The sequence below is a fragment of the Cavia porcellus genome, unplaced genomic scaffold, assembly GCF_034190915.1.
Source record: "Cavia porcellus strain 051 isolate PalLab524CR breed Dunkin Hartley unplaced genomic scaffold, mCavPor4.1 scaffold_14, whole genome shotgun sequence".
NCBI lineage: Eukaryota > Metazoa > Chordata > Mammalia > Rodentia > Caviidae > Cavia > Cavia porcellus.
The window spans coordinates 77,088,064-77,115,761 of NW_026947497.1; the positions used below are offsets into that span (position 1 = coordinate 77,088,064).

Below are 27,698 nucleotides of genomic sequence, written 5' to 3' on the forward strand. Positions count from 1 at the left end.
CTGTGTTACAAAGAACTTAGTAATGGTTATTCATAATTTTTAGGACTTGAAGTTTCCCTACCAGTCAATTTGGTAAATCAACATAGACTCGTCTGTCACATCCTTCTGTCTGTTGGCTGTTTAATTCATATTTTCAACAGAAGGTACTGAGAATTAAAGAGGAAAATCAAATTACTTAATGGAGAGTATTAGGCTAACTGAGCCTTTAGATATCACATTTAACCCTTCTTTTTAGATTTTGGTAAAGTGAGACCTAACATTTTCTAAAAACTGGACTGTGGCAGTCATTAAGTCTCAGATGTAATAATTGTCAGATGATAATAAATTGCTTCTTTAAACACCCATAGAACATAGTGGGAAAGTATTGGCTTGTCACATATCTAAGAATTAATACCTTCCTGGCAAGTGCGAGGTTGTGAGTTCGATCCTTGGCACCTAAAAAAAGAGTAATTAGCTATACTTCAGCATTTGAGACATGGCAAGTAAATCTGCTCTATTGATGACTGATGCTTCATTACTTTGGTATTTAACTCAGACTTACTAAGAAAATACATTATATATAGTCAGACATCTTTTTTTAAATAGGCATAAACTTTTCAACATAATTTAATTATGAGCAAAGCATAAGATACTTCTATGTTTAAGAAATTTATAGTTAGGCCCAGTGTCACATGGCTGAAATCCCAACAGCTCGGGGCTGAGACTAAGAGAATTGCAATTTAACCCAGCCTGAGCAATATAGACCCTATCTCAAAAGTTGGGGATACAGCTCAGTGCAAAGGCCCTGAGTTCAGTTCCAAGTACCATAAAAGTTATGTTCCATTGCCCATTGGTTAGTTTGTTAGAATAGGTATGTATGTCTTATGTTGCTGCCAGTAGTTTTGTAATTCACAGCATATGCAACTTCAGGATAATTTTTGTTCTGATCTATTTTTACAATGAAAAGATAAGAAACTAGGTACGATGGTATGCAGCTGTAATCCCAGAAATTTGGGAGGCCAAGGCAGCAAGCCCACCCTGGGCAATTTAGCTATAGCCTATCTCAAAAAATCAAAAAAGGCTAGGGATGTATTTTAGGGCAAAGGCTCTGGTTCAATCCCTAGCACTAGTCAGTCCACAAGAGGGAGTATATTAGCTTAGTCGGCACCACAAAGAAGACTTCATGCATTCCAGATGCCCAGATGCAGGCAATATTAAAATTATTTCTGATCACTCGAAACTTCCATCAGGATTATATGACTTCTTTTTTTTTTTTAACCAATTAACAAAATTAAGCATGTGATTTGTGTCCCTTCAAAGAGATTTCTTTCAGGATACACTTAAGTCGGAAGTTTACAAACAAGTTCCATTCTAGGAGAATGTAAGTTGGATACATTTGTAAATCTGACAAAGTGGGTCTTACACTGTATTTTCAATGTGTTTTGCTAGTTATTGCTTTATACTTCCTAGCAGTCTCATCACCACCACTGCTTTTCCTCTTGCATCCAGACATCTGGGCTCTGAGCACTGTTCTAGTGTACACTATCACACTGTATAGTAAGCACACGGCACAACTGGCAATGTCCGGCTGACACGTGAGCTACTTCTGGGATTTGTTTGTGTTTTATGAATGTTCATAATGCCAGGCCTACTCATATCTGTGAAAGTTTACAACTCAGATGTTTATGAGTTAGGGATATAACCATACCTCAGCTTGAAATTAGTCTTCTTCTTTTTTTTTTTAAATGACATTTCAGTAAACTTCAGTCATTTGTGACAGGAATTTAGGACCACTGTGGACCATTAATAGAGATTTAAAGATTTGCTTGGAAACTCTATAGAGTTCTAATGTCTTTATTTCTCTTTTTCCCCTTTCTATTTAAAATTACTCAACAAGCTGAGAAAGCAATATGTAATGCCATTCTGGGTTTATTCTGAGTGTATGAAAATAAGGTATGCTATAGTACTTAAAGTTGAATAGGAAACTATTTCTTTATAGCATGTTTAGTGTCTACCTCTTACATTTCTTATTTTCTTTCTCCTTTTTTTTTTTTTTTTTTTAAACTGGGAATCCAACTCAGGAACTTGCGCTTACCAGGTGGGCATTGTGCTGCTGAGCTATATTCCCCAGGCCTTCCATTGTCTTCTAATGAGAAGACAATCACATTGTTTGAATTTTCTTAAAGTTTTAAAAAGTCACTTATTAGAGCTTTTTCTAATAAATTTTAGTAAGAAAAGGACCAAACATTTGTTTAACTTAAACTGGAAGAGAATGGGATTCAGCACAATTTTAATCCTTGCTTTGAGTTTATAGATGGGGAGTCTTAAAGGACCAGAATATATTTTCTAGTGAGTAGAAAATGGGGAAAGGACTTTTTTCTGTCTGACGCAGTGAGATGAAAAGATGGAAAGAGCTACTGAGATTTGAGTGAAGTTTTTGCCCCCGATACTGCCTGAAATAACCTATAATAAATAGATGTACCAAGGAAGTGCACTTAACAGATCCTTCGACTGCACAGCCCTATTTTTCAGCTTCTTCCCTAGAACAGTGGTGAGATAAACTGTAGATCTCTACTACACTTAACTTTCACAGTCGTCTTGCAACTGTTATTACTTGCTTTATTCACTGTTTATGGCAGACTCCTCACAGAAGCACCATTTCTGGTATCTCATAGAAAAAAAATTTCAATCTGATCTACTGATAATTTTAGATATACATAATGATCACATTCATCATAGAGAATTTACCTGTACATTATATAACTGGTTTTTCTCCAGTCTCCTCCCCTTCTCATTTACAGAAGGTTTTGTTTACATGTTTTTCTTTCTCATTTTTTAACCTTTTCTCATCTTTCATTTTCCCCTTCCCACTGTTATCCTCCCCATTTGAACATTTTAAAATAGAGAAAATTGAAGGAATAAGGTGTTTATAGTCTACATTTACTTTGTAATTGAAACATCAAGTCCTTAGACATTTCACAATTTTACCTCACATCCTTTGTTTACCTAGGACTTGTTCTCATGTAGTATATGTCCATAGATCAATCTGTCATTGGGCCTTTATATATCTATTATGTACCTTGACCACCTAAAAATTATAATTATCTCCTATGATCATAACCTGTCTTCTGCTCATCTTTGTAGTCATCCTTTTTTTTTTTTTTTTTTACTCCTATTAATATGCTCATCTACAAGAATTTAGGGAAGCTCCAACACCAATACTTTTCAAACTTTTTTAATGAAATTGAGAGGGAAAGAGTACTTCCAAAATCATTTCCAGAAGCTAGCCAGCCCCCAAAACCAGACAAGGATCCAACCAAAAACTATAGATTAATTTCTCTAATGAACATAGATGCAAAAATCCTTAACATGATACAAACAATGCAACAACTCATCAAAAATCAGCAAAGCATCAAAAAGTGGTTCAACATATGCATCAAATAATTGATCCCATAAATACAAGCAAGGGCAAAAATCACATGACCATCTGAATAGATACAGAAGAAGCCATTGATAAAATCCAAGATCTGTTGAAGATAAAACGTAAACAGGTATAATAGGACTTTAAATTAAAAAAGGCACTTAGACCAGCCTACTGCCAACATAAGGGTTCTAAAATCAAGAACAAGACAAAAATGTCCATTATCACTATTAAACATAGTCCTTGAAACAGAAATCGGGCAAGAAGAGAGAGGACTACATATAAGAAAGGATGAAGTCAGTATCATTTGCAAATGACATGATCCTCAAGACCCAAGTCTCCCAGAATTAACCAAATTCATTGTCATAACAGGATACAAAGTAAACACAAAAATCAATAGTATTCCTATACACTAATGAGCTCACTGAAAAGACAATTAGGAAAACAATACCATTCACAGAAGCATCACTCAGATATTAACGTAAGGAAGTAAAGGACCTCTACAATGAAAATATCAGTCTGAAAAAGGAAAAACATTACAAAATGGAAGGATATCCCTTGTTTCTGAGTAGGTAGAAGCCAACAAAATGGCTGTACTTTCAAAACTGATAGGTTTAATGCACTCTCATCCCAAATAGCAATGTCATTTTACATGGCAAAAAAAAAATTGTAAAATTTATATGCAGTCAGAAGAGACTCAGAATAGCAAGAGTCCTGGGGAGTCGCAGCAAAGGAGAAGGTGTCATAATCCCAGACTTGAAGTTAGAAAGATATGGTGATTAAAGTTGCATGGTACTGGCACAAAAACAGGCAAGTGGATCAATGGAACAGAATAAAAGAAGCAGAAATAGCCCCAGGCACATACAGCTATTTGTCTTTGATAAAGGAGCCAGAAACAACACTGGAGGTAAGATGACCTTTTTAATAAATGGTGCTAGGAGAACTGGATACCTGCAAAAGATTCAGTCTAGACCCATATAGCTCACCATGTACTAAAATAAAATGGATCAAAGATCTTAAAACAAGCAATCTTCTGGAAAATAAAATAGGTACCTCACTTGAATAGGCAAGGACTTTCTGAACAAAACCCCGGGGGCGCAAGAAATACTACCAAGAATCAAATGAGGTTGCATCGAATTATTATACAACAAAGGAAACAACCAATGGGTGAAGAGTTGATCTGATGAATAGGAAAAAAATTTTTGCGAGCTATTTCATGGACAGAGGATTAACATCAAGAATATACAAAGAAAATATAAAGAACTTCCCAACATAAAAGACCCAATCAAAAAAAGAGGGAAGCGGGGCTGGGGATTTAGCTCAGCGGCATAAGTACCTGCCTTGCAAGCAGGCGGTAGTGAGTTCGATCCCCGGTACCGATAAAAATGAAAAAGACAAAAAAAGAAAAAGGGAAGCAACTGAAATGAATAGACATTCCTTAGAAAAAGTGCAGAACAATGAATGAGAAATGATAAAAAAGTGGTGGTGCATGCTGGTAATTCCAGCACTTGGGAGGCTGAAACGGAAGGATCACTATGAGTCTGAAGCCAGCCTGATCTACATAGTCAATTCAAGGCCACCTTGAACTGCTTAGCAAGATCTTGTCTCAAAAGTACAAATGGCCCATCAATACGTTTTAAAAGATGCTTTTTATTGCTGACCATCAGAGAAATGCAAATTAAAATTACACCAAAATACCATATTAACGCCCAGAATGGCTATCATCAAAAAGAAAAAAAAATCTAGTAAGTGCTGGAAAGATGTGGAGAAAAAGGAATTCTTACATTGTAAGAATGTAACTAGTATGGGGCTGGGGATTTGCTCAGGGGCATGAGCGCCTGCCTTGCAAGCAGGCAATCGTGAGTTTGATCCCCGGTACCGATAAAAAGCAAAAAGACAAAAAAAAAAAATGTAACTAGTACATCCACTATAGAAATCAGTGTGTGGTGATTCCTCAAAAAACAACAGTTCAATTTGACTCAGCTATATTCCTCTTCTAGGTATTTTCCCAAGAATTAAAAATCATTGTATTATAGGGATACATATATACTCACGAATGGATAAGGAAAATATGTACACATAATGGAGTAGTACACTGCCATAAATGTAAACTTGAGCCATTCATAGACAAATGAATGCAATTTGAGAATATCATGCTAAGTGAAGTCAGGCATACAAACTCAAATATTGCATGGTCTTAGAGAAACACATGCAAATAGCAAAATAGAAGAGATAAATAGGAAATAGGGAGAGAAGTTTACATGTTCCATTGTTTCAAAAATATTTTAATATACATACTAATTTATTTCATTTATACTATTAATTTATCTTGGTTTTTTTTATATACTGAGGATTGAACTCATGACCTTATATTTACCAGGCAAGTGCCTGAGCCACTGAGCTAAATTTCCAGCCCCTAGTTATCTTAGTTTGCAAAAAGGAAAGTTCCTTGTTATCTGGGTTTCTTTTGTGAGACTTCAGTCTTGTGTTCTGAGTAACTACTTCGGAGATGATACACAGTGTATTAACTATTCTTTTACTTTGTTATGAAATTTTTATTTTTTCATAAAAAGTCCAGCCTTAGGTTATAGAAGATAATTGTAGCATTGACTTTTAATAATAGGACCTTAAAATCTAGTCTACTAGACTGATATCTATAAGATTGGTCAGTTCAGAATAAACATTGTATGTTGCAGTTACAGTGGTTATGTGTATAGACAAGACAAATGAGGCCACATTACTGAGAACTTGTCAGAAGAATTTAGGGTAAATGTGGAAAGTAACAGGTGACATAATGATACTGGCAAACAATTTTTCCTAATTGCCTTTTCAGTGAGCTCATTTTAGAGATACATCTGGTTGCTGATTCTATACCACTGTACTATTAATACAGATATATGAATAGACATTGTAGTCAAAGTCTTAACATCAAATCCCCCTTCCTTCCTTCCTTCTTTCCTTCCTTCCTTCCGGAGACAGGGTCTTGCTTTGTAGCCCAGGCTGGTCTGAACTTATGGCAATCCTCCTGCCTCAGCCTCCTAAGTGCTGGGATTACGGACATGCACCACTAACCAGCAGGTCTTAATTTCTTGAGACTTTGTAGCTGAAGGAATCAGGGTGGAGTACTAAGAGTTCACTGAACAATACTTCGAGTAGCTGTTACTAATCATCTTTGGCACTGAGATTAAACATTTCTACAACGCTGGCATTTAAGAATTGATAGAAGTGTTAATAAAGGTTTCATGGAAGAGTTGGACCTTGAATGATGCCTGGGAGCTCTCCACCTTTATATTTTCTTTTGCTCTCTAACATGAACTTTCCCATCTGAGACCTTACTGTTCTCCATATATATCATCATAAATCATACCTGGATGGGTTTCTGCTGATCTTTCTTCCAACCTGGAATGCTGCTGTCACCATTCATCCTATTCTGTGTAATTTTTCAGGCATTGCTGAGGGATTGTGATCCAATACCTCAGTAATGCATGATATGGATTCTTTTTCTCTGAACTCTGATAAAATCTCTCCCTGCTTGTACCAGCCCTTTTTGGCTTTCAGGCTGGCCTCAAACTCACTATGTGGCTCAGGCTGGCCTCAAACTCACAGTGGTTCTCTAAGTGCGGAGATTACAGGTGTATGCTGGGCATATTTTTATTTTCTAATTGGACTATCAGTCTCGATTCTACAGAAAAATCAGGTTATAATCCTTTAGGATAAGGACTGTATCTGGCAGCCTCTGCTTGTATTTTCCATAGTAAATATAGTTCGTTGACTATTGATGAATGTTAGTGTAAAACAGGAAAGAAATGCAATAAAGTCTAATTGGTTTAAAATGATGTGGTATTTCCATTACTTGAATGATTTTTATTTTGACCTTATGGTTCTACCTTTTATTCTCACATTCAGATTTTTTTCTTTTTCAATTTTGGTTCCAGACCTAGATTTTAGACTTTAACACTATTTATCCTGTGCTGTTCATCAATCAAGTCTTGCCTAAAGGAAAATCTGGAGTTGTGGGAGCCCTGGGTCTCAAATATTCAAATAATCCTTTCAATAAGAATTAGGAAGGTTTGGGCTGGAGATTTAGCTCAGGGCATACATGCCTGCCTGACAAGGGCGAGCTCCTGAGTTCCATCCCGGTACCACACCAAAAAAAAAAAAAAAAAAAAAAAAAGGAAGTTTGAAAAGCCTGGCATGGGGGCGCATGCCTGAAATCCCAGCACTCGGGAAGCTGAGGCAGGAGGATTGGAGTTCAGGACCAGCCTGGTATACAAAGGGAACTCAGGCCAGCCTGGACTGCATAGCAAGACCCTGGCTCAAAAAAAGGAAATAATAATAATAATTTAGGCGCTTGGAGGCAAATTAGTAATGTTTTTCCTCAAGCACAATTAGTAAATTCACCATCCTCAGTTTAGATCACCTGACACTGCAATAACAAGGAATCATTCTAGGTTGCAGCCCAGAATTTCCTCTAGTTACCTAAATATCTGGCAGCAATTGTGCTGAGAAACTTAATCGCATTCTGCACTACCGAGGGAAGAAAACAGGTTTTTGGCGAGGAGTGCCATTGAAGATATTTTTGTAGAGGCATTTGAAAAATGCTCCCGGGCACTGGCGCCTGTACTACAGGGACAGTTCCCCCGAACCCTACAGGCTGCGGCTGCGGGTGGAGTGGGCGGGGCTGCGCCGGGGGTCTCTCCTGCGGCCGCTGGGCCAGGAGCCACTTTCCCCGCCTACTCCCACTGCAAGCCGCGCATGCGCCAAACCGGCGGCCGGAGAGTCGGCAGCTGGAAATGGCGGCCGGTGGCTTGGCAGCTGTGGCCGCGACGGCTGAGTACTCTGGCCCCGTGGCGTCGGCAGGGCATCTCTCTGTTATTAACGGCGGCCTAAACGCCGGGGCAGGCCCTAGTCCTGGCCCGGGCTCGTGGAGCCGCTCCCTTGATCGAGCCCTGGAAGAGGCAGCAGTGACCGGGGTGCTGAGCTTGAGTGGCCGGAAGCTGAGGGAGTTTCCCCGGGGAGCGGCCCACCACGACCTGACAGACACCACCCGCGCGGGTGAGCGGGGCGCGGGGCGGGGCCGCTGGCGGTGCCCGGGGTGGGAAGGCTTTGCCCCAGTCGTCCGAGCCCAGGCCTGCGGCCGCCGGAGCTAAAGGCGGGGCGCAGCGCGGCGTGCAGCATCCTCCCGCGGACCGGAGCTGAGGGGGCCTTGGTCTCCTGAAAGCCTGCTGCCCAGCGGGACGGGGCGCCTGGGTCCCTGCTGCCGGGGTCGGGGGGCAGGGCTGGCTTTGGAATTGGGGAATGTAGCGAGCTCTTTGGTTGTCTGTCAGAGCTGAAGGTTTGTGCCAAGCATTGTCACAGGACGATCGAACCCAGCACGGGCATTTTTGTTTTCAAAAGTTATTCGAAGTGTGTGTGCCTGTTTGTGTGTATGTGTGAGCGTGCTTGTGTGTACGAGCGCGCGCGCGTGTGATGTGAGTTCAGACTCTATGCGTTTCATTCTGGTTGACTTACCTAAAGGATGGTCAAATAACCAGAGCCCACCTTTAGGTTGTCGTTCCTTCCCTCCTCTCTCACTGCTTGTAACCTCGCAAAATGTTGAAAAGAAGAAAAGCACCTTAAAATAGATTATTTTCTACTATATCTGTATATGCTTTTTCCTTTTAAAGCACTAGTTTAACACAGGAAAGCGAATAAAGAATTAGGTATTATTTGGTTTTTTTAGTTGTAGGGATCTGTTGATTGAGGTATTTGACATACTGTACTAGTTTCTCTTATGTTTAAAATACAGTTTGGACTAGAGATGTAGCTCAGTGGTGCAGCACCTGCTTGGCAAGCCTGCAGTCGTGAGTTGAATTTCCGGAACAACAAACAAAAATATATTTATATATAGCTTCTTCAGGTAGTAAGATCAGAAATGAAATGTATTTGTGTTATACAAATATAAAGCGGAAAAAAATCCCTTACACATGTAAATATTTTTATGTAGTGTTTTTCAACGAAGGAAAATTCGCAGTACTTTGTGTCTTGCTTTGTAGTATAGGCTGGCTTTGAACTTACTATGTAGCCCAGGTTGGCCTTGAACTTGAGGCTATCCTCCTGCCTCAGCCTCCCAAGTGCTAGGATAACAGGTATGTGCCACCATGCCTGGCAGTGCTTTGTGTTTTATATTCATTCCTTTTGGAAGGAGGTACTGGGAATCGAACCCACAACTTTGTGCTTGCCAGGGCACTCTCCTGCTGAGCTGGGCTATGTCCCTGGTTCCCATTTTATTTAAAAAACTGTTAATACATTCCCTATGTATGTTGCACTCATTAAAGATTGATAACTGTTACAAATGACTTGTTCATGTTGGAAAAACAGAACAATAAAATACTTTTTTTTTTTGGTCTTTTTGAGACAGGGTCTTGCTATGCAGTTCAGGCTGGCCTTGAGCTCACTTTGTAGCCCAGGCTGGTCACGAACTTGCAACAATCCTCCTGCCTCAGCCTCTCAAGTGCTGGGATTACAGGTGTGAGCCACCACGCTCGGCTCTACAATTAAAATGCTTTACAAAACTATTTAAAGAAACTTTTGGGCTAGGGGTGGCAGCCCATACTTGTTATCTCAGCACTTGGGAGGCTGAGGCAGGAGGATTACTGGGAGCTTGATGCCAGCCCAGGCTACATGGTGAGTTCAAGGCCAATCTGAGCTACATAACAAAACCATTTCTTAAAAGGCCGGGGGGGGGGACTTTTGATATAGTGTGAAGTAGAAGAAATTACATATCTCCTTATTTAATCTGTCTTTGGAAACAGTTGTACTGAATATAATTTTTTTTAGTGAATGCTATTAAATTTTTGTTGCTAAGATATAGATGAATATCATCTTGCCTTTTATGTGTGCCTGATAGACAGCACCTGAAATTGCCATTCATACACCAGATTTCCTTATTGTGTGTAGGAGATGGCTATCTGGTATAGTGATTTCATATTGCTGTGAGTCATTAGACTGTTACTACATTAAGCCTGAAGCTAAAAAACCAAGTAGTTATAGGACTGTATCTAGTTCATTATCTTACCTAGTGTTAAGTAGTTCTAGGAGCAACATTTTGAGGCTTTGAGAAATATTAACAAACTGAAGAGTATTTATGAAGGACATTTACTAATTTCAAGTGTTTTTTTTCTGTGCTCTGAATTTGTATATATTTATTACCCACACTTTAAGTGTTGTTGATATTTTATCAAAAAAAGAAAAATGGATAATTACAAGGTATTTTATAATTCTTTAGACTAGGTTCATTTCTTTTTTCTTCTCCTTCTCCTTCCCTCAATAAATTTATTAAATTTAAATTTCTTTAGCAGACCCTGATAATTAGAACAAAAACCTCAGTTGTTTTAAACAGATAATTTATAATGCTGATGACATTTATTGAGTGTTCAGTGTTTGTATTTATTGTTTAAGTGTTTTAACATACTTTGCCAGCAAGTGTGGTGATGCATGCCTGTAAGCTTAGCACTCAAGAGGCACAGGCAGAGTGGCTGTGAGTTTGAGGCTAACCTGACCCACATAATGAGTTCAAGACCAGCCTGCTGGAGTACACAGCAAGACCATATCTCAAATAACATTTTAAAAAAATCCTTATACACACAAGAATCTATGGATTAAATATTGTTACCCTCATATATAAAGAATAACTCAAAGTCTTACAGTTAGTATTAGTGGTGGAATTTCAACCCAGGTTCATCTAAATCTCTTCTCTCCATTATGTCAAGCAGCCTCATCATGTGCAAATAAATATTACTTTTCCTATTTTTACAGATAGAGAAATCAAGTTTACGGGTGTGAAATAATTTGCTTGAAGACTTGTGAAGAGCAGGGATGGGTTGTTAGCCACGATTGTAGCCTGGCAAACCAGGCTAATTCCAAAAGCCATAGTCTTTCTTCTACAGCAGCTATTTGATGAATTCAGATTTATGATAGTTAAAATGCTGTTCATAGGCTCTTTAAAGCCATTGAAATTGCCTCACACACTGCTCTTCCGTAATATGTAGTAGTATACTATAGAGTGCTGGCCTTCAAGAGCTCACGTCCTAGGAAGCAACATACATTACTCATACTGCTGGTTAGATTTTATCAGGAACATTTTCTTGAGGTTTGTCTCTTGTTTCTCAGAAGTTGCTCTTCTGCAAGTGGCAAATGTTAATTTGAGAGCAGGTGACTTGATCCAGTGGACAGGGAAAATCTTAGAAGAAATCACAGAAGGCTTGGGACACAAAGGTGATAACTTGATTTGGGTGAGGAGAAATGAGAAAGGAAGCCAGATGGTGATGGACAGCATACAGAATACTATCAGAGTATAGGGACTTGGGTTAATTTTGCTAGTCCATTCTGTATTCCCCTTTCCTCTGATAAAAATATCTGTTTCTGTAGGGAACCAGCTCTCTCATGTGTGTCCTATCTCTCATACGGTGTGCACATGACCCAGACCTAACTAATGGCCAGTGCTGTGGCCACAGTGATTGTCAGAGATGAGCACATTTTCCTCTTAGCACATGAGTGTTTATTCTGAATTGTTTGAACTATTGAGAAACTTGCATTCTTTGAGCCCTGGAATTGCTGAGAAACTAGAATGTGAGCCTAAGTTGAGCGAGTTAGTACATACCTGTCTTCATGGCTATTTGGGAAGTTGAGGCAGGAAGATTGAAAGTTCTAGTCAATTTAGCAAGACTGTATCTCATAAAAACAAACAAAAAGTGAGCTTGCTAGTAGAAAACAGAGTCTAGGGATGGAAAGGACCCAAGTTCTGAGGGTACTTCCTGAACCTTGAAATCAATAGTTATGCCTAGTTAGTGCTTTCTTTGAACTTCTAAATTATGTGAGCATTTACTGTATAATAAATTATAACATGAATGTTTATTGTATATATTATATGAGCATTTATTATATATGTTGTGTGTGTGTGTATATATATATATATATATATATATATTTTTTTTTTTTTTTTTTTTTTTTTTTTTTTTTTCTTTGAGACTAGGTTTTGCTGTTAGCCCATGCTGGTCCTGAACTTGCAGTGATCTTCCTGCCTGACTTTCCCAAGTGCTGGACTTATATATGTATGCCACATACCCAGAACAGGTCAATGTTTATTCAGCATTTGTTGACTGAGAGACTTTGACAGTTTAGTATGCAAAGAGTACCAATGAAATCCTTGCCTTCAAAAAATGAAGGAGTCTTGTAGGGAGATAGATAGGTACAAAGATTACTTGAATTATCAAATAGCAAAATATGTATTAGGGCTTACGCTAGGTCATGGGGAACAAAAATAAGGGCAAACCTCATGTGTATTTAAAAATCTGGTAGTCCAGGAGCTGGGGATTTAGCTCAGCAGCACAAGTACCTGCTTGGCATGCATGAGGTTGAGAGTTTGATCACCAGTACAAAAAATAAAACAAACAAAAAACCCCTCTAGTAGTCTCGTTAATTGGCCACAGAAATAAAATCTACGAAGGAACAGAAATTAAACTGGAGAATGAAAATATACAAATCCTAGTAGAATTTATCAAAAAGTAAAGATAACAAAGCTGTAGAACTAGAAAGAAAATAATGCTATTGCTAATAATAGAAGCTAACACTGAACTGTGTGTTTATCAGCTGTCTATCACTGTGACAAAATACTTGAGCTAGTTAATTTAAAAGGAGGAAATGTTTAATTTGGCTCCAGTTTCGGAGTTTGCTTCCATGATTAGTTGGCCCTGTTATGCTGGGCCTGTTTAACATCAGTACATGAAGGGGCTGGGGATTTAGCTCAGCAGCATAAGAACCTGCCTTGCAAGCAGGCGGTCGTGAGTTCGATCCCCAGTACCAAAAAAAAAAAATTTAAAAAACATCAGTACATGATGGCAGGTACCTGTGGTACAGGAGGCCTGATCATCTCATGGTGGCCAGGAAGTAGAGAAGAGTAGAAGAGGCTGATAGGCTATTACGTTTTGGATCTAAAGTGTCCCCCAAAAGTCTCATGTGTTCAGAGTGGGCTTTTGGAAGGTGACTGAATCTTGGGCATTAACCCACTGAAAAGTTAATAGCTAAACATACCATTAGGAAGTGGGGCCCAGTTGGAGGAGGTGGGTCACTCAGTGTGTGACCTAGAAGGGTATATTCTTGTTCCCAACTCCTCCCTTCCCTCTCTGCCTCCTGTCTGCCATTATAGAGCAGCTTGCCTTCACCCTGCCATTTCTTTCTTTCTTTTGTTTTTGTTTTTGTCCCGGGGATTGAATGCATAACCTCACGTTAGTCAAGCAGACACTTATACTGCTGAGCTAAATCCCGGCTCCACCATGCCATTTCTGCGTTGCATACAGCCAACCATGTACTGCACTCTCTAAAGCTATGAACCAGAATAAACTTCCTCCTTTAAGTTGTAGGGGTTGGCTATTGTGTTTCAGGGATGGAAAGGTGACTAATAAAGCTCCCATTGACTCCTTCAAGGGTAAATTCTCATGACCTACCTTCCTTCCTCAAGGGCCCAGCTCCTAAAGTTTCTGTCTGCTCATGTTGCACTTAAACTGGGCACCAGTCCTTCCACATGTGGGCCTTTGAGGAGCATTTCAGATACAGATGACAGCAAGCTCTTAGCATATTCAAGTACTGTGCTAAGTTATAAAATATCTTGTGAACACATAAGGAACTATAAGTTGTTTTTTTTTTTTTATCGGTACTGGGGATTGAACTCATGACCGCCTGCTTGCAAGGCAGGTGCTTATGCTACTGAGCTAAATCCCCAACCCCTAGAAACTATATAAGTTATAAGAATGATTTTTTATCTATTTCACACATCATGACAAAATTGAGACTCAGGGCCATGATTGACTTTCTTCATAGCAGCCCACCCTGCTTTGAGACCCTGGAAGTTAAGTAATTTGATCAAGGTAGATGAGAAGCAGGATTTAAATTCTGGTACTTGCATTTTTCGTTTTTTGTTCTTTTTTTCTTGAGGCAAGCTCTTGCTGTGTAGTTCAGGCTGACCTTGAACTTACAGTGATTCTCCTGCCTCAGCCTCCTAAGTGGTGTGAGTACAAGGTGTATGTCACCACCCCCAGCTTGTGGTTTTGATCACTAAGTATCCAGACAAAGAAATTTCAGTCTTCAGTCCTAGTATTTTTTTGGTTTGTCTGATACCTTTAAAAATTTGGTTGGTGATCCTTTTTGAATCATGTGCAGGAAAGGAAAATGTCAATCTGGGGTTAGGATGCAAGCTCAGTGTAGAGCACTTGAGCTAGCATGCTCCAAGATCTGTTCCCAGAGGTGTGTGGGAAACATGTAAAACCGGTGCTTTAATACAAAGCTAGGGCACAGGAATACATTCAATTTTAGCATCACAGTGAGAATTCTAAGATTTTAGGAGGGAAGAATGTAAATTAGGAAAGCTAGTCATCAGCAAAAAAGATGAAGGGTTGACCTGAGAAACAGAAACAAGATTGAATGAGTAGGCCTGTGTTAGAATTCAGACTCTTATAGCCTGAAGGACCTGACATAACCATCTGTTATTCCACAAATGAGAAACATTTTCAGGTTAAATCGTGTGCTGAAGGCTGTATGGTGAGGTGGTGCTTTCTTCACGGAAGGCACTTGGGAATCCTCATTAAAACTATAAGACATGGGGGCTGGGGATTTAGCTCAGTGGTTTAAGCGCCTGCCTCACAAGTGTGAGGTCATGAGTTCGATCCCCATACCACACAAAACAAAACAAAACAACTATAAGAAATGTTTTTTTTTTAATGGAAGACACAAATATGAACCAAAGACTCTGCATTGGATCTAGCGTGAGGGTTAGGACAGGATGGAGGTGGGAAGAGAGGACTAAGACTGTACCAACACGAAAGAAAACAAATGGATGCTTAGTGGGTCTGCCAAGACAATGCCATGTTATTGAAGTCATGAGATTTAGACTTTTAGAAATAAATTCTTATTTCCTACGTAAAAATGAAGATTGTTAAAATGCCTCATAATTTTTCAAGACAGTCTGTAACCCACAAAATTACGGTTTTGTTAAGTCTTTGAAATATGCACTGGCATGCCGTGTCTTAAGTGGAAGTATGTGGGTTTTTTTTGGATCCTTTTGGTGTCTATTTTGTATCAGTCACTTTTCTACAAATGTGCTTTTTAATGTGATAGCCACAAGCCATAGCTGTTAGTAAAAGCAAAATTATTGGAGCCAAATGTAGTAGCAGAACCTGTAGCCCTATGTGACGCTCAGGCAGGAGAGGATCACTTAGGAGTTCAAGCCCAGCCTGGGTAGCGTGATGAAATTCTGACTCAAAAAAAATATTTTTCTAAATTACAAAATTTGGAGAGTGGGAATGTAGCTTAGAGTAGAATGCTTACCTAGTTAATGTACCCCAACTCACCTTCAGTTGTAGTAACCACATTTCAGGGGCTCTATAAGTGTGTCATATTGGGTAGCCCTGATAAAAAATTTTTTTTATCATCACAGAAAGTTATATTGGGCAGGGATAATGAGGCTTGCTTTTTTTTTTCTTTTTCTTTTTTTAAGCGAGGGTCTCTGTGTAGCCCAGGCTGGCCTCAAATTTGCAGCAATCTCCTGCCTCAGTCTCTTTGAGTGCTGGGATTACAGGTGTGCGCCACTACCACTGATGTGAATATTTTGTAAAATCTGTGAATTAAGTGTGGTCTTTTAAGAGTTCAGTAACTTATTTGCTGTGTTACATATACTGCCCTACCCAAAAGACATTCTCTGCTTTTCTAGAATTCTTGGCATGACTTGTAACTTTACATATTTTTCTTAATTTGTTCTTTTTATCATTAGTATATCCATGAAAAATGTGAATTATTTTGATTCTTATGTGTTTTCATACAAGCCAGTCACAGCTTCATTGTAATAGTATGTTCAGGTTTCTTAGTACATTTTCCAAGTGTGGGGAAACAAACACATAGAAATGATTATAGCAGCCAGTTATTTAGTTTTTCTTAGGAAGAGGAGAAAAAAAACTCTTTGCTCTTAGTCATCTTGGGCTAGAAGTCCTAGGCCTGCTCCACCAAAATATGGTCCTGTTAGGCACATCAGGGCATACTGCAGAGTATTGTTCTCAGAGTGTGCTTCTTAGACCAATAACAACAGAACTGTGTGGGAAATTGTTAGAAATACACATTATTGCTTCTTGCCTGAGACTTGTGGGACCAGGAATTCCAGGGCTGGATCCTAGGAATCTGTTTTTGTTTGTGTTTTCAGATGAGGACTCACTATGTTGCCCATGCTGGCCTGAACTTCTGAGCCATTCCTCTGCTTCAGCCTCAGGAACAGCTGGGATTATAAATGTGCAACTTTGCCCCTGACTACCTCCCATGTTTTAACAGTTCTGTAAGTTAGTGTGATGCATACTAACGTTTGATAATCATTACCATAAAATACAGAAAATCTCATGGTAATTCTGTATCTATGAAATTTCCCCCATCAGATTCAGAACATTAATTAATTTTCATAATTTACAAGCTAAGAAAACTAAATATTAAAGGATTAGTTTTAGAGAAGTAATATTTTAAATCTTCATGGTTACTACTTTCCAATTTGAAGTTTTGTGACTGTTTACTGCTGTGTGGAAACTATAATACTTGGTTATATAGTTTCCTATTCCTTAAACTTTTTAAATTGAAAAGCTACCTTTTACTTTTTAGGAATCAGTTTGGTCAGTATGAGGGACAAAGTGCTCCTCATAATATGAAAGAAAATATTTTACTACAAGTTTTGTTAAACACTATTAAGAAGTATGATTTTAGTAAGAAAGTAAAAATTTCAGGAGATAGTGAAAGGAATATAAGTACAATTCAGAAAAATGGCCCTTGGTTCTTCTGATTATAATTTTTTAATCTTTCTGTCTGTATGAGTTCATTTCCATTACTATATCAAAATATCAGAGACTGGGTAATGTATTTAAAAGTTTATTTGCTCACTGTTCTAAATGTCATCCACTTCTGCTTGGCTCTGGTGAGGGCCTCATGGCAGATGACACACGGTGGCACATGCAAAAGAGATGATACGACGAGACACCAGGCTTGCTCAAAGGGAATTAAATTGGGTCCCAACAGAGTACCTTAATCCCTTTTGATGACTGCCATCAGTGATGTAATCACTTTGCAGTAAGCTTTACCTCTTGAGAGTTACACCATTTTCCAGTTGTGTCATATTAGGGACATTTGAACCTTTGGAGGTTAAACCAAGCCATAACACCACCTTAAAATCTAAAGTAATGGCACTTTAGTGGCATTGTAGGGTATAAGCATACTGTAGTTAATGTATAATCCCTACACAACTATTTTTTGTTTTTGGTTTTTTGAGACTCAGTCTCCCTGTGTAGTCCAGATTGGTCTTGAACTCACAGTGTAGCTCAGGCTAGCCTCAAACACATGGCGCGCCTCCTGCCTCAACCTCCTGAGTCCTAGGATTACAAGCGTGTGCCACCATGCCCAGCAGTCCGTGCACATTTTGAAGGTCACATTTAGTAAGAGACCCTATGTTAGAAGAAGCAGTTTAATGATAGTACCTCTATTTGGGTTCTCTAGAGGAACAAAGCCCATGTATAATTATAAAAGGGGATTTAGCTGGGCCTGGTGGTACATGCTTGTAATCCCAGCACTTGGGAGGCTGAGGCAGAAAAATCATCACAAGTTTGAGACCACCCTGGGCTACCTGCATGCGAGACCCTGTTTCAAAAAGGCGGGTACTAGATGTGTTTACATGGTTAGAGGCTGACTATGCCACAGCTACTGTCTGCATGCTGGTGAGTAAGGGAAAGCAGTACAAGAAGCTAGAAGCTTCAGAGCAGGAGGGACCAATAATATGACTCCAGTCCACAGCTGAAGGCGTGATAACTCCCGGGAGAGTCATCAGAGGCTGATGTCCACAAAGACAACAGAAAATAAAGGTATACACTCAAAAGGGATGGAGCTTGTTCTGTGGGCCAGCTTCCTCTTTCTGCTCTTTGTTCCATCCAAACCAGTTGCCTGTTGGATGGTACCATTCACTTTCAAGTGGGTCCTCTCTCCACCACTTACTGACCTGTATGCCAGTCATTTCTGGACACACCTGAAAGTGTGCCTCGACCAGTTTTCTAGGCACCTCAGTCAAGTTGATATCAAGAGTAACCATCATAGTATTTCATCTTTGTATTAAATAGTATCCCTTTACAAGATCCCTGAGTTTTACAGTAACAGTGGAGCTGCTTATTAATTGCTGTTAATGTGCCTATTAATCATATAACCTGCCTTTTGGCATTTTAAAATAGTCTCAGAGAATAGTGCTTTATACAAGAATGTGAATGTGTGCTTTTGCATTGGTTTTAAATTCAGAGAAATACTGTACAGGTAGTAACTTGCTAGCTTTATGTGATCTCCCCAGGCAAATTGCCTAACCTTTTTAAATAGCATTTTCCTCATCTGCACATATTTACCTCATAAGGAAGTTTTTGTAAATTGAATTGAACAATTAACAAAGGTTTCAATGCTTAGCCGTGCTTAGTAACTGTTAGCTTCCTTTTCTCCTTCTTTTTCCTTCCTGTTGACTTCAGTGCTATATTTCTTAATTTAGTAAAAAATGTATTATGTGCCTGTTTCAGACATTGTTCTAGGCATAGTGTAGCTTTTGATGTATACTTTTAAAGTCTAAAATATACCACTTCAATTTTGTTATAATTTTTATTATTTTGTCAGTCTAGCTTCATAAAATACATATGAGGGTTAAATTGGTATATTTTAGTACCATGGTTCTAAATTGACTTTTCCCTCTTACTGTAGCCAGTAAAGATGGTTGGCTGGTTACTACTTGTAATTGGTATTATTTTTTCTCCCAGAGGCTTTTGCTATGTAGTCCAGGTTGGCCTTGAACTCCTACATAAGCCAAGTTGGCCTCAAACTCACAGTGATCTACCTGCCTAAGTCTCCTGGGATTATATGTTCCCAGAGGGGTTTGGTTGTTTTTTGTTTTTCGTTTTTTGGTTTTTTGGGGTTTTTTTGTACTGGCAATTGGACTCATGACCTTGTGTTTGCCAGGCAGGTGCTGTATGACTGAGCTATATTCCTACCCTACCCCAGAGTTTTTTTTGTTGAAATCATTTTTGCAGTGGATGAAACGTAGAACTTTCATGCTAAGTTTCATCCCTAGGTCTTTTTTATTTTATTTTGACCGACAAAGTGTATACTTACCTATAAAGCAAAACTAAAACCCAAGTCTCCGGACTACAAGGGTAGTTCTCTTAGCTAGATTTGGTTGGAATAGTTTAATTTCTAATTTCTGTATTAGCCACTTTCCCATCAATGAGACACAGTACCTAACACCTGCAATTTAAAGGAGAGGTTTAATTTAGCTTGCAGTTTTCAGAGGATTCAGTCCATGGTTGGTTGGCTGTCAGGGAGAGATGACTTGACAGAGGAAAGCTGAAGCCAGGAAAGAGAGAGAAAGGAGGAGATGGGACAAGGACATGCCCTTCCAGGTTATGGCCCCAAGACCCCACCTCCTAACAGTACATTCAGCTATGAGCTTATCAGCGGATGACTTCACTGATGAACATAGCACCCCCATGATCCATGATCCAGTCACCTTCCACACATGATACTTTGGGGAATATTTTAGATCTAAACCATAACATTTCTCTAGTTAAATTTCCTTATATTTGTTTCATGGTCCAGCTTTCAAAATGTGTGCCCAAATTTTATCAGCCTACAAACGTTTTTCAGCATCCTACTCTTTTTTTTTTTTTTTTTTTTGTCTTTTTCCTTTTTATCAGTACGGGGGATCGAACTCACGACTGCCTGCTTGCAAGGCAGGCGCTTATAAACTACTGAGCTAAATCCCCAGTCCCCAGCATCCTACTCTTAGGAAAGCATAACTGGGGGGAAAAAAAAGCTGCTTTTCTAAGTCATTTCATATATATGATTACTTTTCTGAACAAATGTATACAAACATATAAAAATTATATGTGAGCTACTGATGAGGCTGAGGCAGGAGGTTTACTTAACAGTAGTCTGGAAATTGAGTGTGGTAGCACATGCCTGTAATCCTAGCACCTGGGAAGCTGAGGCAGGAATGCTGTGAGTTTGAGATCAGCCTGGGCTAAGTAGTGAGTTTAAGGACCCTGTCTCCAAAACAAACAAACAAACAAAAATGTGAACCATTCCTGGTAACTTTTCCAGTAAGACTGGTTGTTTTGAAACAGGGTCTTACTCTATACAGTCTAGGCTGGCCTTGAACTTGTGATGTACCCAAGTTGGTCTACTAAATGCTGGGATTATAGGTGTCCAGTAAGACCTTTAAAGCTTTTATTCCTGTCATATTCTTAAAGAATAATGTATATTTGAGGAATCAGAGGGCCAAGGATTTAGCTCACCAGCATATATGCCTGCCTGACAAGCACAAGATCATGAGCTTGATTCCCAGTATCCCTGCCCCCTCAAAAAAGAAAGAAAGAAATCAGGTATTATTATTTTGTGGAGGTCTTGGACTAAAAGTATGTCTGGATTTGGATATAGGCACTGTTAAAGATAGGGGTGGGATAAGGCTTCAAATTGAAAGTTTAATGACAGTGGACACAGAACAGTAAGCTCCCCAGGTCTTAGAGATAGAACCCTCTTGACATTTGGAGTTTTTGTGAGAATCTTGGAGGAGCTGAAGAGAAAAACTTCTGAATAGTGATATTTATAAATACCAAGTCAAACTGCTAGGTCTCTACATGATACCATGATACTTGCTACATCAACAAGGCTTAACATACATAGAGAGCAACTAGCCAAAATTTTAATACTATGTTTTTAAATATGAAAGGAAAACTAAATACCACTAGATAGGAGAATAACTGACATCAAAAACAGAACCATAGATAACAAAAGAACCCCTCACCCTAAAAAAAGATAATACAGACAACAAAAAGAAGATAGCAGAAACAAAAAACTTCCAGGAATCTAGAATTGATATCTTAAAGACAAAAAAGAAGGTATTGCAGCCATGAAATATGATATGAGTTCATCGAAAGGGAACCAGGAACATTCAGAGAACAAGAAAGAGCTCTTGAGGGGCTGGGGATTTAGCTCAGCGGCGTAACCGCCTGCTTTGCAAGCAGGCAGTTGTGAGTTTGATCCCTGGTACCGATAAAAAGGAAAAAGACAAAAAAAAAAAAAGAAAGAAAGAAAGAGCTCTTAAAAATTTAAGTGTTATATCTCTCAAAAAAATGAGGAAATCCAAAAAGGCAGGAAAAAGGAAACAAAAAGGCATTATAATCTATAGAGGTTTAATGTCTGATAAGATGAAACAGCAAGCAGAAAATAAAAAGAAGATAAAGGAAATTTCCCTTCCTAAGAAATAGTTGAGTGTTTGCAAACTGAAGGACCTGTGTCTTCTAGAGTGGAAGGGCTGCCACATGTTGTGAATGATGAAAAAGTGAGATGTATAGGATCGTACTTTGTAAGTTTCAGAACACCACTGCTATAGGCATGCATTGACAGACCTGCTGTTGGGTCTGCAGTACAGTAAGATACGATCACAAGACAGTGTGACTGTTGTGCTGCAAGAATTCTCCTATAAAGAGTAATAATGTTGATGATGACATGACTTTTCCTTGGCTAATGATTTCAAAGATTTTTTTAAAAAACCCATTTCTTTTTTCTTTATCATTTGAGTAAGCCATTAAATTTGGGTGGGCTTCTGGGAGGTACCCAGGAGATAACTCTACTCACTTGCATCTTTTAGATGACTTATTTGCTGTTCGGGTGCCAAAGTGAAAACAGTCTTTACTCCACAGAGCTTTGCTCTTGTTAACCTTAAATCCCTGATCAGATTTTGTGATCTGGTGTAAGTCAAAAAAAGGATAAAAAAAGATTCCCAAAATTTCCAAGGAACGTCTATTAGTTTCCTGAGGCTGCGAATTTATTTTTTCATGGTTCTGGAGGCTCCAAGGCCAAACGTTTGGCAAAGTGAGTTTATTCTGAAGCCTATCTCTGCATTATGGATACATTCTTTCTTACTGTTCTGCAAACTTCTTGTTTTCTGCTTAGAGAATTTTCTTTAGCCATTCTGTTAGGCTAAATCTCTAGTAACACATTAACTTTTTCTTCATGTGATTTTGTCTTGATTTTCTCTTTATTTCTGAAGGATGTTTTGCTGGATATACAATTCTCAGTAAACATTTTTTTTTTCTTTCAGCAGATGAAAGATGTGTTTCTTCTAGCATCCATGAGTTCTAAGATGAAACCCTTTGTCATTTCTGTTGTTTCTCTCATTGCTCCCAAGATTTTCTTTTCTTAAGCTTTCCGAAGTTTGGCTCTATCTTAATGTAGACTTTTAAAAAGTTTGTTGTATTTGGAGTTTGCTCAGCTTGACAAGTCTGCATGTTTATAATTTGCCAGATTTAAGCAGCTTTTAGTTACTTTTCTTCTTCTGCGTTTCCGAATTTTTCACTCCTCTTTTTCCAGAATTCTGATGGCGTGAATGTTAGTCTCACAGGGTTTTTTCTCTTTGTTTTGTTTCAAAATATCATTCTTTTTTAATTCTATTTTTTATTTTAGAATAGAGTTTTTGCTAAATCACTGAGTTGCCCAGATTGGGTTGGACCTGTGATCCTTTTGCCCCAGTCTCTTATTATTATCACCTTACTTAGCATGCTTTTGATTTTTTTCAACCTGGTTTTATTGGTATATTTTAGATATGTATGATGATCACATTCATCATAGAGAATTTATACTTCATAGGTTTATAGTGTTCTACGTTCAGTGTTTCTCTTCCAATAGAGTTTATAAGGGGCTGGGATTTTAGCTCAGTGGCGTAAGTGCCTGCCTTGCAAGCATGCAGTTGTGAGTTCCATCCCTGGTACCAAAAAAAAAGATACAACAGGTATATAATTATTCAATGAAGCAGTTTTATAATGGTCTAATAACATTTATCATCTTAGTGTTGGCATTTGTTAGTTTTTAAATTTAGTTTAAGATATTGTTTCTTGATATTACAAATACTTACAATTGAAACCTACATTTTGGGGATATATAAGACTCTGGATTTTTTGTCCCTTTTTCTCCCTCTTTTTCTCTCTCTCTCTCTCTATCCTTCTCTCTCCCCTATGATGTTTGCACTGAGCTATATATCCCCAACTCTTTTTTGGTATTTTAAATTTTGAGGCAGGGTCTTGCTAAGTCGCTAAGTTGCCCAGGCAGCACTTAAACTTAGGTTGTAGCTGGTGTTCTCTGGCACCACTCTTGTGAGAAGGCGGCTGCCTCATTATTGCCAGGTGGAGGTAGATCTCCAGGTTTTCCACTCAGCCTTTCTTGATAGCTGAAGGGTTGCTGGTTTCTGCTGGCCAAGGATGGGAGTCTCTACGGAGGCCTCCAGTGATACCTCCCTGGCTGAGAGGGGAACAAATGTATCATTATTGCCTCCCAAGTGCCCGCCACTGACACCACAGGGCAGAGGTGGTGATGAAAGTTCTGACCCTCTGTTAACTTCCTTTAACTACATAGCAGTGGGGTCGTGAAGGATGCCTCATTACTGGGACGGGTTGGGGGGGGTGTCAGTGGTAAAATGCCTGGCTCCATCCACATGGTCCCTGCTGATTTCCCCATGGTAGAGAAAAGACCCTCTTTACCATCTGTTCTTGCTCCTTACTTTGTCTTCTTTGATACTATCCTAGTAGGCTGGGGGAGGGGCCCCCTGAATTGCCCGGTTATAGCCTGGTAAGGGAAGATCAGACTCAATTCAGCCTTGGCAAAACTTGAGGTGAGGCCCCTGTGTTTTCTATGGTATTTACTGAAGTAAAACCGTTATTGTCATGAAGTTTTCTCTTCTGCTAGGCCACTCTCTTCCTGGTCTTTGGCTTGAGAAAGCAGGTTTTTGTTTTTGTTTTTTTGTGTGTGTTGTCTCTGACCTTTGGTGTTTCTGGGACTCCATCTTGGAGATGTCAGGTCCAAGTTTGGAACACATGGGACACAGATAGACAGAAAACAGGGAACTTAACACTGCTGTTCTACTCTATACATGTGTATAATAGCCAGGGTTTTTAGCTGTACTTAGCAGAAGAATAAGGAAAAGAACATCTGTCTCATCTTCCTAGAAGTGGTTACTGATTGATAATTTTACATTCTATAAATTTGCTGCTTTGATTAAAATTTAAAACAACTTTTAAAAGGTAACCCAAAGCCATGTAAAAATAGTGACTTTGAAATGACAAGGCATTAGAAATACTGTTTTCTGACTTTCATGGGTTGCATAATTAATAGTAAAATAAAAATTTTTACTGCATTCTATCTTAGTAGAACTTTTTTAGTAAAGGCATAGTGGTTGAAAATAAAAAGGAAATGTGTTAAATATAGAGGTTTTTTATTAATGTGACGCATTTAAAGAGAAAACTTCCAAAGAATATCAAGTCATCAGTTATCAGAATATCTTCATTTAGCGAGCAACTCTGTGTTCTTTCTTCTTGATTTTTTTTTTTTTTTTTTTTTTTTTTTTGGTCTTTCTGAGATACTGTCTCACTGTGCAGTTCAGGATGGATTTGGGCTTACTTTGTAGCCCAAGTTGGTCTCAAACTTGCAGCGATCCTCCTGCCTCAGCCTCTCTAGTGTGTGTTTACAGGAGTGCACCATCATGCCCGGCTCCTTTTTGATGTGATGCCTATGTGAAGCACCATAAACTGTCCTTGTGATTTGTTAAAAGTTATCAATTGTACTTTAAATTATTACTGTTATGTAATACTTTAGGGCTTTCCTTAAGAACTCTGCTTTTTAGTATTTCATATTTAATATATATTTTAAAAGGTTTTTATCATTAGTACTTACTATTTCCTTGTTGTCACAGTTCATATCTAGATGTCCCCCCAAAACCTCATGTGGTCATAGATAGGGCTTTTCAGGAATGACTGGTGTGCAATGCTGGGATTAAGGTGTGAATCTGGATGGAATATAAAGTACAGAAAAGAAGTTGTTACTGCTTGCTGCCTTCTGCCTGCCCAGCTTTACCATGGACTGTTTGTCTGCTGTGACGCCCCTCTGCCCTTGCTTCCCTGGAGCCAGTTGACAGTGGAGTGAAATATCTACAAACTGCAAGCTACAATAAACCTTTTCTCGTGTCGAGTATTTTTGTCTGAACAACAAGAAAAGTAACTATGACAGTTATATACAGAAGGATATTATTCCTATAACATTCTTTTACATTTCATATTTCTCCATTTAAAAAAATCTCTTTGTGTAGATTATTTGTCAACAATCTCTAGCCCCCTTATCATTCCTAGTAGTGACAGTCCTCATAGGAAATAATGGGACTGTATTGTATGATGGCCTTTATTTGGGAAAGATGATGTCATCGTGTGATGGCTGAAGGAGTTATTAGGGAACATAAGACTTTTGAGTCCTAGCATTTCTTAATAAATACCATACTGTTGAAATCATTAATTTGTGTTTGTACTGGAGTGAACCAAGGTTTTCCTGACTTAGCTATTGAGATTTAAAAAAATAAATCCTACTGACAATAAAATTCATAGCTGAATAGAATGAAATACTAAATATTTTTCTCCTTGGTAAAGAGAAATAAGGTTAGAAAGGGACAAAATTAACAACTAACATTCTCTGCTTTTGAGTTTTGAGGCTAATTTTTGGCATTTGAAGTTGAAAAATACTTTGGATTTTTGTTTCTATGATTTGTGTGTTTATTATTGAAACATAAGATACATGATTATTAGAAAAGACTTCAATTTTAGAGAGATTTTTATGTATCACTTAAAAGAACTAGATTGCTTTCTTTTCTACATCAGTTATTAACACATTTGACTTTTTTTTTAATGTGGTAAAATCCACATAAGTTTTATTATGTTAATTATTTTAAGTATAGTGTTCAGTAGTATTAATTGCATTCACATAATTGTTCACTCATTAATACTGTATCTCTATAACTTTTTTGTCATTGTATCTTAAACTATGTGTCTGTGAAATAATCACTACATTCTCTTTCCCCTCCCGGCTCTTGTAACTATTCTGAGAAGAAGCCAGATTGGTGCTTGAAACAGTCTTGTCTGCATCTGAAAGAAGGCACAGAACTTTGTAGCCTTCCTCTGAGAGCAAATGAGGACTTTTTTTGAGCTAGCGTTGAAACGCTGCAAATATGTATTTGTAACTATTTTTTTTTTAAATTTAAATTATGGATCTGTCAGGTTATTCACATACTATTATTATAAGGAAAGGAGCATTTTAAAGGTTTTTTCCTTTGTTTTTTTCTACCTTATGAGAAGTCAGTAATATTTTATCAGCAAAATAAATGTGGCCCAGCACACTGTAGCCCATGCCTGTAATGCCAGCCTCCCAGGAGAAGTTCTTCTTAACTTCAACAATTGGGGTTTTGGGGGAGTTTTGTTTGGTACCAGAGGGATTGCACTCATGATCTCATGCTTGTCAGACAGGGGCTGTGCTGCTGAGCTATTTCCTGGCCCTCAACAACAGGTTTTACTGCAGATAGCCACATGTGTTTGTGGCATTTAAATCCATTACTATCCTATCTGTCTACAACAGTCCTGCAAGTCAGAAATAAACCCTCTTCTGCAGCCCAAAGTTGCATTTTCCCCCACTGCTTTCCAGGTTCTTCTGTGCTGTGTGTGGCCTCAGGCCCTTTGCCTGCTGCTGATTCTAAAACCTGTGCCAGATGTTTCAAGTTTTGTTAAAGTAGCACTCTCCTTCCAGATACCAATTTCTGGTTTGCTTGTCTACTATGCTTAATAGACCGCACCAAAACTTATAAAATTTAGTAGTTTCAGTGAATAGATACTTCTCGAGAAAGTACAAATGGTCAGTCAATCCCTGAAGAAATATTCAACATCATTGGCCATCAAAGAAGTGCAAATTAAAACAGCACTTGAGATTCCATCTTATTTCACAAAGAGTGGCCATCATCAAGAAATCAGATAATGAAAAATTCTAACAAGGCTTTGGGGAAAAAGGAACCCTTCTGCATTGTGATGGTAATGTAAACTGGCCCAGTCACTATGGAGATTCCTTAAAAAAACTAAACCTAGAAATACTATTTGACCCCACCATTCCCCTTTTAAGTATCTTCTTGAAAGAGTTGAGGATACTATATTACAGTGATTCATACATACCTATTTTTTAGCAGTACAATTCCTAATACCTACTTCTTGGAAGTAGCCTATATATCCATCAACAGATGAATGGATAAAGAAAATGTGATATTTATCTACAATGGAGTAAAGAAGGAAAACCTTGAGTCATTTGTAGGAAATAGAGATACCTTGAGACTGTAATGTTAAGTGTAATAAATAAGACACATAAG

General features: G+C 38.5%; 1 protein-coding gene across 6 annotated transcripts in view; it reads left to right on the top strand.

The window, feature by feature from the left end:
- The first annotated feature begins 8,152 nt into the window (after window positions 1–8,152).
- Window positions 8,153–27,698, top strand: part of Lrch3 (leucine rich repeats and calponin homology domain containing 3) — an 88,868-nt gene continuing 69,322 nt past the window's right edge. For 5 of the 6 annotated variants that reach the window (XR_001202869.3, XR_010039201.1, XR_010039202.1 and 2 more), the window contains exon 1: window positions 8,154–8,455. Coding sequence is in view for 2 of the 6 variants with exons in the window: in XM_013160177.3 (XP_013015631.1) it covers window positions 8,194–8,455 (262 nt within the window). In the remaining 4 variants the exon portion in view is untranslated. Of the gene's footprint in view, window positions 8,456–27,698 lie in introns of all 6 variants that reach the window. The other variant, XR_010039203.1, reaches the window with a different exon arrangement.